The sequence below is a fragment of the Siniperca chuatsi genome, linkage group LG13, assembly GCF_020085105.1.
Source record: "Siniperca chuatsi isolate FFG_IHB_CAS linkage group LG13, ASM2008510v1, whole genome shotgun sequence".
In the NCBI taxonomy this organism is placed as follows: domain Eukaryota; kingdom Metazoa; phylum Chordata; class Actinopteri; order Centrarchiformes; family Sinipercidae; genus Siniperca; species Siniperca chuatsi.
This window is the reverse complement of record NC_058054.1, coordinates 27,471,057-27,487,732: the sequence shown is the minus strand read 5'-3', so window position 1 is coordinate 27,487,732 and position 16,676 is coordinate 27,471,057. Positions and strand designations below refer to the sequence as shown.

The window sequence follows — 16,676 nt, the reverse complement described above, 5'->3', positions numbered from 1 at the left end:
AAAGTCAGACATTGAATGCCTGTGTCCCTCTGGATAAAGGTTAGTGGACTGTGAGAACTCCAGGCACAACGCTGGAAATAAGTCCAGGATGTTTTCGTTCTATCCGTGACAAAGGCTGTTGTAACAAACCGAACCGAAAGGAAAAGCATTTAAAGTGCACATACTGTGCGTTTTGGTGCAAAACACTGAATGTAAACAAAACTGCGTTTCTACAAGAAAACTCCACAGGGTAGCCATAATGTCCAGGACGTACATGTGAACACAGTATGATTTTAAAACTCATGTCATGCAAAAACTTTTTATTAAAACAACCTGAGGATGAAAGAGTATCTATTGTCCAGTACTAGCTTCTGTTTACAGTGTCTTGTTAAGTAGCAATAAAATCAATTATAATAAACACAATGATATACATAGATTAACAATAACTTATAATAAAAAAGAAAACATAACCATCCATCAAAATGTAACTATATGTGCAAATAGTTATACAGTATGTAGCTAATTGTCAGTGTCCTGCAAATCAGTGTGACCCTCCTTTTCATATGTAGTTTAGTCAAGGGAACAATTTATTTTTGTTTTGAAAAGTGTATTTATACTACTCCACCCTCCACAGCTCAGCACAGTAAGCAACGGCACAGTGAAAACAGTGGCTTCTGCAGGAAACTGGCAAGACTGAAGACAGCCATGAACATGAAATTATACCAATAATGTTGACAACAAAAACATGTCCCTCCCCATGGCTTCTGTACATATGACACTCTGCAGAATAACCTCACCGGCCTCTCTTTCAACCTGCATACACAAGCAAAAGCTCTGTCCCAGCTGGTTAAATGTCCAAATACGTACTGAATATCAAATAGTGTTAGTGTATATAATGTGTAGGATGGTTAAACTTGCATACCAAACACTGCACATGCTAAAACTTGCACACTATTAGTATGTAGTATGGGGAATTTAGATGCTTTCGATGTAGTGCTTTATTGCTATTTAAACAGCCATGGGAGAACCAGATCTGGGCCACTGAGGATTGGATATCTGGATACGGACTTTTTTTTTTTTTTTAAATTCAGCAAGAATGAAAAACCAGAGGTTCCACTGTTCCTATTTAATATACTAAAAGCCAGTACATCCCATACAAAAAGGAATAAAAGTAGAAGTATACTCAGTGATCAGAAAAATAGAGATGCCAGTGCAGTGTTGGACCATTTCTGGTCCTACTGCTAGCTGCTGCCCCCCTTTTAATGGATGCTGCATTCAGGTTCATCCCAATGTTGTTTAAGGGGACTGATGCAATATCAGGGGTGTATGGTGGCAGGTCAATAACATTCATTTTATTATGTAGTGACATACCGTATATCCACCTTCTCTGCAGTGACAGGGTTTCTACTTTTCTCATCACTGAATAAATGTAATACTGCAGCGGTTTGACATCAGTAACGTGTACAGCACACTGAGTGATGGTCACAAAAATGACCAGAGCCATATGCTGCACGAGACAGCAGCATTTTAAGCTTCAATTTAAAGGCAACATTTCTAGGCCACTTCACACTGGGTTTGCTTTTTTGAATCTGAACTTGAATTTGACGGCCCCCCTTTGTCCCGAGCCTGCTGCTTTGCTTTCACAGGTGTCTACTGTTTTTCCAATCTGTGGTAATGCTTTCCTCATCAAAGTGCAGCTATTGACCACTGTTGCCTGGAAACAAGGTCGGTGCCTATTATGACATGCATGGGGAAAACTGTTATTGGTCAAGTTGCATTGTGGGTAATGTAGGCACCATGTTTTGACAAGGAGGATGAATGTGTTGAATAAAAAAAGACAACATCTCTGGTTCTGCTGCATTGATTTCGATCCTTTTTTTTATCTGTCCATGATGCAATGCTAAATCAGTGGAACACTCTTTTAACTGTAACCAATCTCAGACCACTTCACAGACAGGCCCCGCTACAGTTTCTTGGTCTGCACCGGGTTCGAACTAACCTGCCAGTGTGAAAGCACCCTAAGTTATAAGGACCACCATCAACAATGTGCCCATTTTACAGTGACATAGACGAAAGAAAGCTATGTACATTGTAGTGCATGTTAATAAATTGACAGTGTATAAAGGTCAGCATGTTGACATAATGTTAGATGAGTCAAACTGGTGGATCTCAAACCGTCCAATAATGGGATGTAAGAACACATTTGACTGTTTTTTTTCAGTGAATAATCTTCATTATTACATAGGAAAAACATGCAAAAACTTATCAACATATGTCTGTTCACATTCTTTAAATATTTGCTGACCCACTGGGAACCCACCATAAGAAGACTGTAGCCAGTGGGTAAGGAAGACTTAACTACTTATCTGTTTAACATAATGGTGAATGAATGAAATGGGTAATGAAAGGTGACTGCATGGAACTGCAGTTTATTTAATAACTAGTTTAAAATCTGCAGTAGTAGTGTGTCAGTATTATGTGTTTCAGCCTTTATGATCATTGTCTTGTGATGCCTTCAGTCATGACAGATTCTAGAAGTGAAAATTCAATCTATGTAACAGTGGACATGCAGGATGTAGATGGGGAATGGATCTAAGATTACAGGATGTTCCGAAGTGTTTAACAAACCAGCCTGTATGTGTCTATGAGTACTGATAGAAGGGCTGTTCATCAGGTCTGAAGCCGTAGGCAGTAGCTGGTCGTCCAGGTGATGAGCTGGTCTGGTCAAAGACATCATTGCCATCTCTGGAAAACAAAGCCAGTCAAATTAACACACACTGTATTTAATCACGTGGGAACCCAAACTGAGACTCATTAGACAGATTTCATATTGTGTTGAAACAGCTGAAGGCCTCAGGGTGGCCCTGATGAGTCTAGCAGGAGAGGAGGGATAAGAATTTATGTGTAAAAAGTAAATATGTCTTACCTCCCAACTAGCTAAATTCAAGCATGTGACCATCTTTCTTTAGTTAAACTGACGTCTTCCTCAGGCGTCTGCATATTTGTGTGTGTCTGCATTGTCTGATGTTTTAAAATCCGCTAACATTACTGGAGAATCGATGCCTGGCAATCTGCTCTTTACAACTAGCAAATAATCTCTGCCAATGAGTTTAAGTTGGTTGGACTTGACAAATTATTGAAAGTTTTTTTTTTTTTTTTCACCCAACCCAGTTTATACCTGCTGTAAGAGAGCTCATGTTTCTGGAGTATGTTAACTCACCCTGTATGGTGCAAGTCTCCATTTTGAGGCTGTAGGCTGAAGAAATCTGGGCTGACTGAACCGTCAGCTGGAGTTATTCCATCTAAAGACACATACACATGAGGATAAAATGCACACACACACAAGTGCTTGTTAATACAGTACAGTACAGTACAGTAGCTGAAACTGTAAGTAATACAGAAATTTCCCTCATCACTCAGTGAGTACTGCACTACACTGCATCACAGCAACATTGCAGCTTCGGGGTGCTAGTGAGCAAGACATGGCATAAGACATTTTTCCCAGGGCTCTGGTGGAACCGTGATTAACTTAGAATATATACAGCGCTTTCCGTACACATTATTGTCAAAAAACTTAACTTGATACATTAAACCCAACACACAGCGATGAAGGTTGAAACGCTAAAATCCGAAATCCTTTCCTCCAGGTGAGCAGACATCAGCTCGATAACACGAGAAGAAATGAAGAACGGGCGTATTGAAGATTTCAACTATCTGAAAAGCGAGCTACAGGCAATGTGAGTGGAAACAGCCAACCACAGAACAGCAATCGCTCTGAAATAGACCAAATGAAAGTCAACATCAAAGAGGTGGAAGGTGGCTTATCGACATGGTTGGACGAGATGGTCGCAATACAGAACAGTGACTAAATACTAAAATCAGGTAGAAGAATTGAAAGAGAAAGGCAAGGATATGGAAGGGAGGATGAGATTAGGTAACATCCGAATCGCGGGAGTGACAGAAAAGCCTGGCTCGAGCACTGCAGCGGTATCTAAACTTCTGAAAGAGGTGCTTCAAATGGATAGGCTTCCAAGTGGACCGATCATATCGCAGTCTTGCACCAAGAAGACCAGGAGGAATACTGCGAGTTATAATCGTGAAAATGCATTACTATCAGGACTGCACAGACATTTTAAAACGAGCCCAAGAGCGAGCCCATCTTCGATTTGACGGTGGACCAGTGGCCATCTCCCCAGACTACACAGCCAGCGTCGAGAAGGCCCAGGCAGCATTCGACAATGTGAAAAAAGTGCTGCTAATATGCTATGGCCTTCTCTTCCCTGCTGAACTCTGCATCACATACAAGGCGAGGACTGAGAATTGAAAATGGACCAAGCCAAGGCCATGGAATATGTGAACAGAAATATCACTTCAGCAGTGGAAGATGGAGAGCGATCATATCGAGGGCTGTCATGATTATGAAAAGTTTAGTGGACCATTAATTGTCATACAAATAATTGCGATTAACAATTTAATTTACTTTTTCTGTTCATTTTATGCCAGTTTTATAGTATAAGCCTAATAATTAACACATTACCCTGTTTCTGGTAGGTTATTTCTTATTTCACAATTTTAATTCTACTTAATTCTCCACCTTATTTTAGTGTTTACTCACAAACTACTGTCATTTGCTGACCTTGCTTTTCCCTTCAGTTCTCCACACACACACACACACACACACACCCATCTGTCACTTACTGCACACACACCGGCTTGCCCTGCCCCGCCTCCTCCAGTTTCTCTCTCCCTGTACGTGTCTGCTCTGTTGACTTTCTTGCTCAGCAGTATGTTTTATGTTTTATAATGTCGCCCAAAAAACACAACTCGCGTTTTGGAGTTTTTCACCCTTGATTCTGTTTTCACAACAGCCGGTAGGCTGCGTGTGCAGGAGGCTTGTTGTTAATGACGTAGCCTATCAAAACGATCAAAACCAACGTGTTACAGAATGACATCAGCACCAACAGGTAGACTTACAAGCTTTTACTAAACAACGGCATAAGTAGGCCTACATAAACAGGAGACTCTCTTCTCAAAGAGCATGTGCGATTGTCAGTAGAGCGCACAGGAGGGGAGGGGTAGAGCGAGGGGAGATGGTCCACTAGTTAATCCATCGTGGATGGCATCGTAATCTCGGATGGATAAAAAAAATAAAAATTCTAAAATGCGTCGCCCAATACACAGTTAATATACCTGTTAATGTAGCTTTTTCTTTTTTCTTTTCCCCCTCCTATCTACCCTCAAATTGAAGGGACTTTACATACTATTCAGGTACTCGAGGATTGACTATTTCTTTACCCCCAAATCTGAGATCCACAGAGTAGTTGTTGTAAAAATACTTCCAATCACACTTTCAGATCATGCTCCCCTGCTGATGGAACTTGGGACATTGTCCAACATCCAAGCAGTGGAAATGAAACACCAAGACCCCACAGAATGGCAGTCATATCGGCCTATATCATTACTGAATGGAGATCTTCGTATTTTAACAACCATTCTGGCTAGGCAAGTGAGCAAGATCAGCACCCACATCATACATCCGGATCAAACCGGATTTATTAATGGAAGATACTATTGAGACAATATCTGAGGCTGCTAAATTTAATAACACACTTGCAAGGCAAGAAGCAGGAAGCAATGATTATATCACTGGATGCACACAAGGCTTTTGACTGTGTATCTTGGCAGTTTCTAATTCAAACACTGAGAAAATTCTAATTCGGCCCTAACTTCCTGAAATGGGTGCACTATACACTATACTCAAGTCCACGGGCCTCATGTAAAGTAAGATCAGAAGCCTTTACATTACAACGTGGATGCAGGCAGGGATGCGCATTATCTACCCTCCGGTTTGCAAATAGTATAATCACTTAAAAGTGATTATTTCCAATTTTGGACATTACTCAGGTTTTATAAGAAATTTAGACAAAACAGAGGCTATGAGTATATGAAGCATAATCCTGCAGCAGTTTCTAACTGAAGGTTTGTAAGTGAAAGGCTTTAAATGGCCCAAAGAGGGTATTAAGTATCTTGGAATATATATATACCCCCATCACTACAGAAACTGTATGATGCCAATTATAAGACAATAATCCTAAGAATCAGTAGTGACATGGACAGATGGACGGCGCTTCCTTTGTCCCTACTAGGACGCATAGAGAGAATATGGATGAATGTACTGCCCAGGTTGCTCTACCCACTTCAAATGCTACCATGTGAGATACCAAGATCCACATTTGATAAATGGGACCAATTGTTCTCGAATTCATTTGGCAAGGAAAACACCCAGTCAGACTTTGCAACTTTCCAAAACGGCAGGAGGACTAGGACTCCCAGATCTCAGATATTACTTCTGGGCAGCACAACTAAAGCCTCTGACAGTGTGGATCAGAGACCTCACAGATACACGATGGCTTAACATAGAAAAAAGCCAATGCCTGCAACCTCTATCTGAGCTACCCTTTTGAGATGGTCCTCTAAAAAAGGGGAGAGTGGACTATGTTCACTTTAAGAATATGGAGAGAAATACATTCCTCATTTAGGCTATCAAGCTCAATTTCCCCTCTGACAAGCATAGGCTCAATTAGAAATTTCACACCTTCCCAATTAGATATAGGATTCAAAAGATGTTCAGAATATGGACTCAATTATGTACACCACCTGCGTGATAGGGGCACTCCATTTGAACAATTAAGAAATGAATTTCTCTTCCCTAAAACTTTTTCGTAAGGTATTTACAATTGAGACATTTTTTAAGAAAACCCAAAGACTAGGACAAAATTGTAAATCCCACAGGAGCAGAGAAATTCTTGATACATTTATAACTGGGGAATGATGAGGGAAAGATAATCTCTAGCTTATAACAGGAATTTTTACTTATGAACCCAAGTAATTCAGTACAAATTAAAGAAAGATGGGAAGAGCTATCAAGAGAAGACTGGAAGGTAATATTCTCTGAAGCACACTTGGTAACTACCTCAAACACGTGGAGGGAATTCGAATGGAAAGTTACTGCCAGATATTTTCGAACACTACAGATAACGGCAAAGATGGGCCCAACACACACTAACACATGTTGGGGAAATTAAGGAGCACAAACAGGCAGTCATTCTCACATATTCTGGTCAAGCTTTAAACTAAGACCACTCTGGGAAGAGGTATATCAAGCTCTAAGAGAGGTGTTACACGCTGACATCCCTCGAGACTCACGGATCGCCTTACTAGGGGGTAAAACCTGAAGGCACAGAGCTGCAAATCATTTCTTGCAGATCTTACTAACCGCTGCAATGAAATGTATTACAATTAATTGGTTAAAGCCTGAGCCACCCACGTACAATTTGTGGACCCAAAGGGTCTGGGATGTCTATGAGATGGAGCAGATATCCTACTCTCTTATCAATGCAGCGATAACCTCAACTCACCATATGGACTGATCGATGCAATGATAACCCCAACTCACCTGTCCCTCTAACCCCTAGAAGATAGATAAGTGGATGTACAGTTATTGTATTTGTTATGAATCCAAATGTTTAGTATCTTTGTGTTTTTTTATGTTTTTTCTTATTTTACTATTTCATTTATTTATTTATTTATTTATTTATTTATTATGTTTTAGTTATTCCTATGTAATTATGTCGTTATACAAAACTGTAATGGATAACATGATCTCAGAGAGAATAAAAATAAAGTTCTAAAAAAAAAAAAACACTGCAGCTTCAATTCAGTGGTCTCATAGCTGGTTCTGAGGAACTTGACAACAATGATGGAAGTCAGTGTGGAAGAGATGGACGGACAGTCCTAAGGGACTTTGTGCTGCCGACATGTCACTTCTGGGGTGAATTTTCAAATAAATCATACAGAAAAACAAATTTACTGAAACCAGTACAATGATCAGTAGGCACTATGACTAAAAGATAAAATGACCAGAAAGTCACTTTTTGCAGTGTATGTTATTCTACATACATGCACCGGTGTCTTGTGTGTGTGTATGTGTGTGTGTGTACCTGTGCTATAGAATAGATCAGTCCTGTCGTTGTCGTTATCATAGAGATATGGTTCAGACTCATCAGCTTGGCGACTCTCGACCATCTCCAACCACTGGTTGTTATGGAAACGGAACTTCTCTGACTGAATCTTCCTCCCCCACTCCTCATCGTACTCCTGGAAGACGAATAAAAGGGTAAATACAGACAAAGACGGGAAGGTGTGTTTCTATTCCTTATGAAATTCCTCAAGAAATTACTTTGTCCTGATGTGTTACTTTTGTTAAGTTGCTACCCTGTGTGTGCATCAGAAATGTGTGTGTTTCACTTACAGCAATAATATCAAGGGTGTTGTCACACACTTTTCTGATCTCAGCATTCTTATCATGCATCAGATCTATCAGGTAGGCTGGAGCCTCTGGAGAGAAGGTTAAAGAAAGATATTCATCGAAGGTGGTGGTGTAAGATGTCACAGTCTGGAGATGTGAACCCAGCTTAAAGATTCTTATTCATCTTTAAATTTAGGCGAGGCAGAGTGCGCTCTGGGAAGGATACGGGTGTCTTTGATGATGACGTCTCGTGTAGCTTGGTGAAACACCATCTGATAGAAGACGTACACAATCTGACACACAAACTCATCATCCTCCTGTTGGGCTACATTCAGCAAACAGAAGAACATATGGAAAGCAGGTTATAATATTGGTCATTACATGAAGTATGATATGCATTAGCAGGTTTCACATTTCATATTGCCTGCGAGCACTATTTGGTTTATTTGTTTAAAAAAAAAAAAGTTAGAAATGAGCAGCCTTTTCTTTGATCTTGACTCCTTTGGGTTAAAGCATTCAAACAAAGGAAAAGTGATTTTAAATTTCAGGGCCGGGTGAAACAGATAAAGTGTATTTTGGAGTACATCTATACCTCAAGACTGTTATACAAGACAGCGTTCTGACATCGGAAAATTCAAAACTCAAAGGGTGTGGAAACTTACTTGTAAATTTACCACTCACTGTGTTCATGAGTCTAAAACACAACATCTTGAACAAAACCACAGGTGTGTGTGTGTGTGTGGGTTACCATTCAGTAGCTCGATAAGGGCAGGAATAATGCCAGATTTAGCCAACATGGCGGCACAGGCATCATCCATAGAAACTGTTCCGATCATTATCACCACCTCCAGGATGAGGTCATCCTCTGCTGAGCCTGAAACACACGATTAGAGAGACGAACCTCACAAGACTTTATTAAATGTTGGTGTTGTAATTATTATTATTATTATTATTATTATTGTTATAAGTGAGCACACTGGGCCAAATCAAGTAGTTTTGGTGGCCATATACTAGAGCCCGACTCTAATGTTGATTTTTGAGGTTGAAATGGATATTTGAGAATAATAAAAACCCAATAATGATGTGTCAGATGATATATTTTTACATACACACACTGTAATATGAACAACATATTCGGCAAGGCTCCCTCAAATTTGGTTGTATAAGAGATGTGAGAACGATATGTCTGAGGTAGGATATTTTACACTTTAATAATAAACTTTACTATAAAAGATGACAGTAACAGTGAATCTATAACAGTAAATTCTGAAGTTAACTTCAATGAAAACAAAATTATTTAAATAACTATAAATAAAAACAAATAGGGCTGAAGCTATCAGTTATTTTAGTAATCGAGTATTCTGCCGATTATTCCATCGATTACTTGAGTAATCAGATAAGAAATACTTTGGTTTTATTAAAGAGCGATAGTAAATATGCAAAACAGAAAATAAGGCAGGTCTCTTAAAATGAACAACTAATTGGTTTAATTTTTAGAAAAATCTAAATTTTTATTGCTTAAATTGTATACAATAATATTATCTGTCAAAACTAAACCCATTTAGTGCATTTAAGTGCCATATTACATTTTGGGTTTTAAAGAAAACATGTTCTGAAATGCATCTTTTGCTTAAAAAAAAAAGTGTGTGTATATATATTAACATGTATAAACTTTCAGAATAAGTTTCAACCTAACTGCAGCTCAGGCATAACGTAAGCCTTTACTGTTGTCTTTGTGGCATTTGTAGGAGGCAGAAACGAGCGGACAGGAACTGTGACATCATAATAATAAATAACATGAATGAAGCTCAGGCTTTCACAAACTGACTGCAGCATTTTATTTTCTGTGGTTAATATCTTCAACAAAACCTAGCTAACTTAGGGACAAAACTAGCCACCACATCGATTTATGTAACTAGCCATTACATATAGTCATAAATAACGTAGCCTACATTCTTTACTAGCCTTCATGCATCTTGTGTCGGGTCCGCTCTCTGGACTGGATGCACAGACTGTAGCGTTATGCTTTCTGCTGAGATGCTGAAGCATCGGCGTCGTGCTGCTGTGGTAGGCTAGTTCAGTTTTACAACAGACAACACTGTACACTGGTTTCTCTGGCCTGTCTCTTCTCTACGCTATTTTCACTCTCTTCCTCCTTTTTGTAATCCACGCTGTCAAATCACACCAAAGACACTTTGAACTGTCTGTTTGAAACAGTGAGCTGTATGTAATTATATGGATTAAACAATGATTTTTAGTAATCGAGTTACTCAAGGAATCGTTTCAGCCCTAAACACAAATAAAACAAACTTGAATAAAATTGCAAAAATATACATACACTGCAGCCAATGAAAGATACATTGCTGCATTTGTTTTGTTTGTTTTTTTGCATACAGTATATGCTACATACATGTATATGCCAATGCAAACATATCTTTGCTAAATGTGTGGATATATCATTTGGGCTCTAAAACTGGTACACATTAAGGGATATTCCTTGGTTTTTGTCTATGCCTTATGTGCAAAGCTAATCGGTACCTGGTTTAAGTCTGTCTTTGAGGTAGGGTACCAGGTTGTATTCCTTCAGCACCAACTCCCAGTCCAGGTCAGGGATGGTGAGGTTGGCCAGTGTCCCCAGACACTCCAGAACCCACTCCTCCTCTTCCTTTGCACGGATCTCTGCTGCCAGGTCACCAACATAGTCCTGACAGAGGCAGACAAGACAGAAGAGACCATTCCCATCATGGAACAATAAAACCCTCCAGTCAAATAAAAGACTGCTAGCACTCCTACCACTAACAGTTATACTAATACTTATGTAATAACCTGATAATTTAGTATATAAGGGTATTTTGTTTTATTATTTACGAGAATGTATACCATTTCATTATTATAATTGCATTGAGGCATTGTAATTTAATTTGTGATGAATAATTTCATTGTTTATTATACAGTTAAAATATGCATTTGCATAGTGTTAAAAGTTTATAAATAGAATAAGAATTCATAGTTTATTCAATAGGAAAGAAACCCAGTAATGTTTGTTTTGTTATTATTTGATTTACTGGAGTGTACGTAATGACGCAACACTAGAGCGTAGAGAGAGAGAAAAAAACACCCGAGAAGCGGGAAGGACGGAGCAGCAGTGACCGTGGCCGCACATTACACTAGCTCGCAAAACCTAGAAAAAGTGTTTAAAAAGCCGCGCTTCAGTACACTTGGAAAACTTCCCCTTGTTTCGGAGGACTACGGAGGACTCGCAGACGACTCGTGCACCCTAGGGCGAGTTTAAATAGTTTTCTAAAGAATGAGCTGGAAGTGCTAAGCTAAAGTTGCTAGCACCGTGTCTTTGCTAATTCACCTCGGAACCAGTCGGGAGAGAGAGACGGCGTGATCATCGGACGATCCCGCACTCACCTGCGTTGAGGACGACAGCCAGGAGAGCGGATTCCGTGTGCCCATCTCATCGATGTGCTTCCTTCCTTTTTTTGGCCGTAACGGTGAACTGCAGACTGGTAGGATTATTCAACACTATTACAAAGGATTTGAGCTCCTACGCGCGCGCCAACGAAACGCAAGCTTGCTGACTCAAAATCGAGTGCACTCCTGGCGGGAATGACTGGTAAATAATTTATGTCGGGGGAATTTCTTATAGTGAATATATTTGATTTAAAACTGAACCTTTTCAATATAAAAGCATAAAACCATCCACTGTGTGAGTCTCGCATTTGTACACTGTAAAATCAACACTGTAAAAAGGAAAATAACCACAAGGTAATTACATTTAGAGGTACCTGTTTTTAACTAATTATAAATTATTATACCTGAGAATCCTTTCATTTAATTTGAAGCTAGAATCATACTTTTACCCTAGACAAAGGTTTTATACATCGGGATGTCTCTTTTGCCAGTGTTAAATTTGGAAGTTAAAGGAGTCTATATACTGTAGTTATTCCTTGTTACTAACGAGCTGGTTGGCAAAAGGGTTACACTTATAACAACAATACTTCTGCAAAACCTAACCATAGAGTGATTCTTAAATTTTTCATAACTGTTCTGGGTTTTTGGGAGTAGTATTGTTTTTTATCATGTATTTGTAACTCACTATGAAGAATGGTTTGGTTGATCCGTCATGTTGTGAGATGTTTCTGATCATCTTCATTAGAAGGCAGTCTTTCATCTTCAAAGCTCTCTTCATGAGCATCTTCAACCCATTTCCTGTAGACAGAAAGACACAAACAGAGACTTGTAAAATGGAAGTATTGTTTTTCCAATAATAACAGATCAGTCCAATGGGGTTGTATACACAGACAACTCTCTTCCTAAGCCAGAAACCAAGTCAAGGCTCAATTCAGTAGTACAACACCATCACTTGTGGAAAAAGTCAGTAGTCTGGCGGATTTTACAGAGACAGTGAGCCATTTTCTGGTCATAAAATGCAGCTCATATAAAAATACCTTCACACATGAGTTGTGCATTCCTCTTGTTTGCAGCCAGGTTGATGCAGATGGAGATGAGCTCAGCTTCAATTTCCTCCTCACTGTGCTCATACAGCATTTGCATTAGCTAGACACAGACACAAATACACTTTTACCTGTGACTTGTGAACTATCAATGTCAGTGTAAATGTTAAAGTAAACAGTTCATATTTCTTTACTTGGTTTAAAGTGATTTTCAGTGGATCTCATCGTACCTGAGGTATGCAGTCAGTGTAAACAAACATGCCCTTGAAACGGTCGTCAATGCTGATGTGATACAGGATGCGCATGGCTACCTGACGGTTGTTCTCATCACCTGCATGACAACAAACATACACACCAGTCAAGATATTCTTTTACTCTTCAAACCTTTGAAATGTCGCAAGAATAAAAAAAAGAAAATGCAAATTAGACGTGTTTCCATCAACTGTTTTTGAGCGAATCAGCTGGGCTACGCAAAGTGTAGTTTTGTCAGAAGTTGGCGGTATTGGCTTGGTTATGCATAGCTGTAATAAACAGAGTAGAAGAAATAGAGGTCGCGAACTGAAGAAGAAGAAGTTGCCTTGGCCATCTACAAGAGAAAGAGAAAAAGGGGAATTTAGGATATGGAATATCCAGGAAGACGCAGACAGCTGAAACAGCTTCTTCTTCTTCTCTTGAAGCGGAAACAGCTGATCAGTCATGTGAGTTAAATGTTTGCTATGTCAGAACTTATTCGGAAAAGGTGTTTCCATCTCCCATTAAGCTCATTAACTCTTTTTCGAAAAAGGCAAAAAACACATCAAGTGAGCGAAAAAAGTTTTTTGAGAAATTGAAGAAATTGTTTCGAATTTTGCCGTTTCCATCAACCTTGTGGTGATTCAAAATGCGTATAAAAATACATTGATGGAAACACAACTTATGATTGACCACAACTGGCACAATTTGAGTTGGAGAAAATAACACTACCATCTTACAACATTATGTATATCAGTATACATTAGTATATAGTCTACGGCTATGCTAGGGACACTGTGGGGCTGAGCTCTGAGCTAAATGCTTATGTCAGCATATGAACATGCTCACAATGACTATGCTAACATGCTGATGTTAAGCAGGTACAATGTTTACACCATGTTCACTGTCTTACAGGTCTTCACCATCTTGCAGGTATTTGGTGATGGGACTAGGACCACTGGGACTCCACAAATGAATCTGCTCATTGGTGTGACTTAAACTGAACTTTTGCTGTGAAACAGGTTTATTGCTGTGATGTGTTTTCATCTGCTAGGTTATTTGGTAGCCACATGCTAAGTTGATGTTAGTTAACGTCATGCTTCACACAGACAAGAGTCTTTGCATGAAACTAACTCTCTTAACTTGGCACTGTTAGCTTACAGATCACACATATATTTCGATTTGGCCTTAAGCACAACCACACACGGCGGAGAAGAACTTTAAAGTTCCTGCTTCACATGCTTTCTTGTTTCTGACCATATGTGTTCATGCTTGTGCACCAAAGTAATAACAATAAATCCTGAGGGGGCTTCAATGTCTGTACCAAATTTCATAGCAATCCAACAGTTGTCAAGACATTTCACTGAAAGCCAACAATGTCAACCTGCTGGAAAAGTCTGGTGATCACCCAAATAATTAGGATTCATCCCCTGGGGACCAGGGATGTCATTAAATAGTTGTTACGATATTTCAGTCTGGACCAGAATGGTGGACCTCCATAGAGGTTGCATGGCTATTGTTCTGTGACTAAAAGCATGTACTGTACATGCTATATAGATAGTATATATTGTATGCTACTACTGTATGTTAGTGTGTACTGTTACCCAACAAGGCAGTCAGTTTAGGTAACAGTCCAACTTCCACCATCTTGGCTCTGAGTCCAGAGTCAAAAGAGAGGTTGAGCAGCAGACGCAGAGTCAGGTTTAACAGGTCTTCATGGTCACAGGGAACCAGACGAGCCAATCGTTCTACAGTATCCACCTCAGCCTGCAAATCACAAACACAGAAACAGATTAAACTAATGACGCTGAAACTCAGCCAAATAGTTCAGAACAAAAACAAATATTGAGGGTAAAGCAATAAATACAACAAAAAGAATAAGACAGACATTAGACAAGACACACTGTAATTGCGATGCGAGCAATGCAAGTACAAATACATAACTAGGACAAAAATTAACAACTCATTTTCACTGATTCAACTGTTCATTATTTTCTCAGTTACTGGTATGAATGATCATTCCGTCTATAAAGGCAAGCCAATTTTATTTATATAGCACATTTCATTACAGGTAAACTCAATGTGCTTTATGTTAAAGTGCATACAGCAACAAGTGCCGTAGATATATAGAGTACTTAATTAATCCCAGGGGAAATTGCAGTGTTACAGCAACTACTTCACATAAATCACAAAAACAAAGGAGGCAAGTGGGAAAGAAGTAAAATTAACATTTCTTATAAATTATATGCAAGAACTAAAATAGAATAAATAAAATACAAGACCAAACAATGCAGACTACCTGCCACCCTCCAAAAGACATTGACACACCACACAACCATCCCACAGACACAAACATAATAATTAATCATAAGTCTGGGAAAACAGAAAAGTTGTCAGCTTTTATTACTGAATGTGGACACAGTTGTGACAGATCTCAGGTCATGAGGCAGTTTATTCCAGTCCAAAGTAGCTAAACTCAGTACAGTTAGAAAACCACCACCTGATAACCTGAGAGCTCTGATTGAACTGTAGTCAGCAAACCATGAAGCTTTAAACCTGCATTAACTGATTTTTTTGGCAACTTAGGGGGCAGCATAAACAAGAGTGACAGTGAACCAAAACAGTAAAGTACAGTTGCAGATCAGACAGCTAAACAATGAGATGAAGCTCTCTGTAAAGCTGAGGGGAGCTGCAGATTCAGGTGATAATTCTTTGTAGGTTCATCAATATGAGTGACACCTTTCACATTGTCTTCACACTGTCAATTGATACATTGTTATCATATAAATATTGATTATGGCCACTTTAAAGACTATAAATAGAATTTTGAAGTTGATTCTGTGTTGCACTGGGAGCCAACGAAGTGATTTAAGCACTGGAGCAATGTGTTGGTTTTTGCATGTACATGTGTTGGTTTGCATGCGTTCTGAATGAGCTGGAGCCTTCCTGTTTGTTTGGGTAATCCAATAGGAAAATTAATAATAAAAAATGACTAGATAAGGAATACAATAAAAAATCATAAAAATATGTATATGTAAACGTATAAAAACAATGCAAAAAGTGTATAGTCAGTACAGTATAGTACAGGCCATGAGGGGTGACCTTCATGCAAGGCCTCAGAAACCACTGAGTTGGCTGAGACTGAAGTCATTACAGCAGGTGTCATTGTGTAGTCGAAGGGCTGTTGGTACAAAGAAGCGCTTGAAGCGCTCCATCGCACAACTCGGTAGGATGAGACGGTTACTGAAGGTGCTTCTTAGGCCGTTCGTCTCCTCATGAAGGGGATGAGTTCTCTCAGCCACCTCCTCCAGGCTGTCAAGGTGCGCTCCTACAACAGAGCCCACTTTTCTTTTCTGTTTGCATCACCTGCCATAATGTCGCCTCCCCAACTCACAACTGCATAGAAAGTGCCCTGGCCTCCACTGTTTCATAGAACATGTGAAGCAGCCTGTTGCACACATTGAATGACCTGAGCCTCCTCAGAAAGTACAGTCTGCTTTGTCCCTTCCTATAGAGAGCAACACAATCGTCTGACCAGTCTAGTTGTTGGGGTGTACCCCCAGGAACTTGTATGACTCCACCACATCCACCTCCTCACCCTCTGAATGGTGATAGGTGTAGGTTGCTTCTTGTTCCATCAGAAGTCCACTACCAGCTCTTTTGTCTTGGTTGATGTTACACCAGCCGCGATATCT

The 16,676-nt window shown here is 39.5% G+C and overlaps 1 protein-coding gene across 4 annotated transcripts in view; it reads right to left on the bottom strand.

Annotated features, from left to right (window-relative positions):
* Positions 1-284: 284 nt before the first annotated feature.
* Positions 285-16,676, bottom strand: part of LOC122886519 (kinesin-associated protein 3-like) — a 28,032-nt gene continuing 11,640 nt past the window's right edge. For all 4 annotated transcript variants that reach the window (XM_044218827.1, XM_044218826.1, XM_044218828.1 and 1 more), the window contains exons 10-20: positions 14,586-14,748; positions 12,981-13,081; positions 12,745-12,853; positions 12,393-12,505; positions 10,826-10,991; positions 9,036-9,161; positions 8,514-8,612; positions 8,291-8,376; positions 7,980-8,136; positions 3,200-3,281; positions 285-2,724 (exon numbers count right to left, since the gene is read on the bottom strand). In XM_044218827.1, the coding sequence (XP_044074762.1) occupies positions 2,622-2,724; positions 3,200-3,281; positions 7,980-8,136; positions 8,291-8,376; positions 8,514-8,612; positions 9,036-9,161; positions 10,826-10,991; positions 12,393-12,505; positions 12,745-12,853; positions 12,981-13,081; positions 14,586-14,748 (1,305 nt within the window). In that variant the 3' untranslated portion in view covers positions 285-2,621. The remainder of the gene's footprint in view (positions 2,725-3,199; positions 3,282-7,979; positions 8,137-8,290; positions 8,377-8,513; positions 8,613-9,035; positions 9,162-10,825; positions 10,992-12,392; positions 12,506-12,744; positions 12,854-12,980; positions 13,082-14,585; positions 14,749-16,676) is intronic.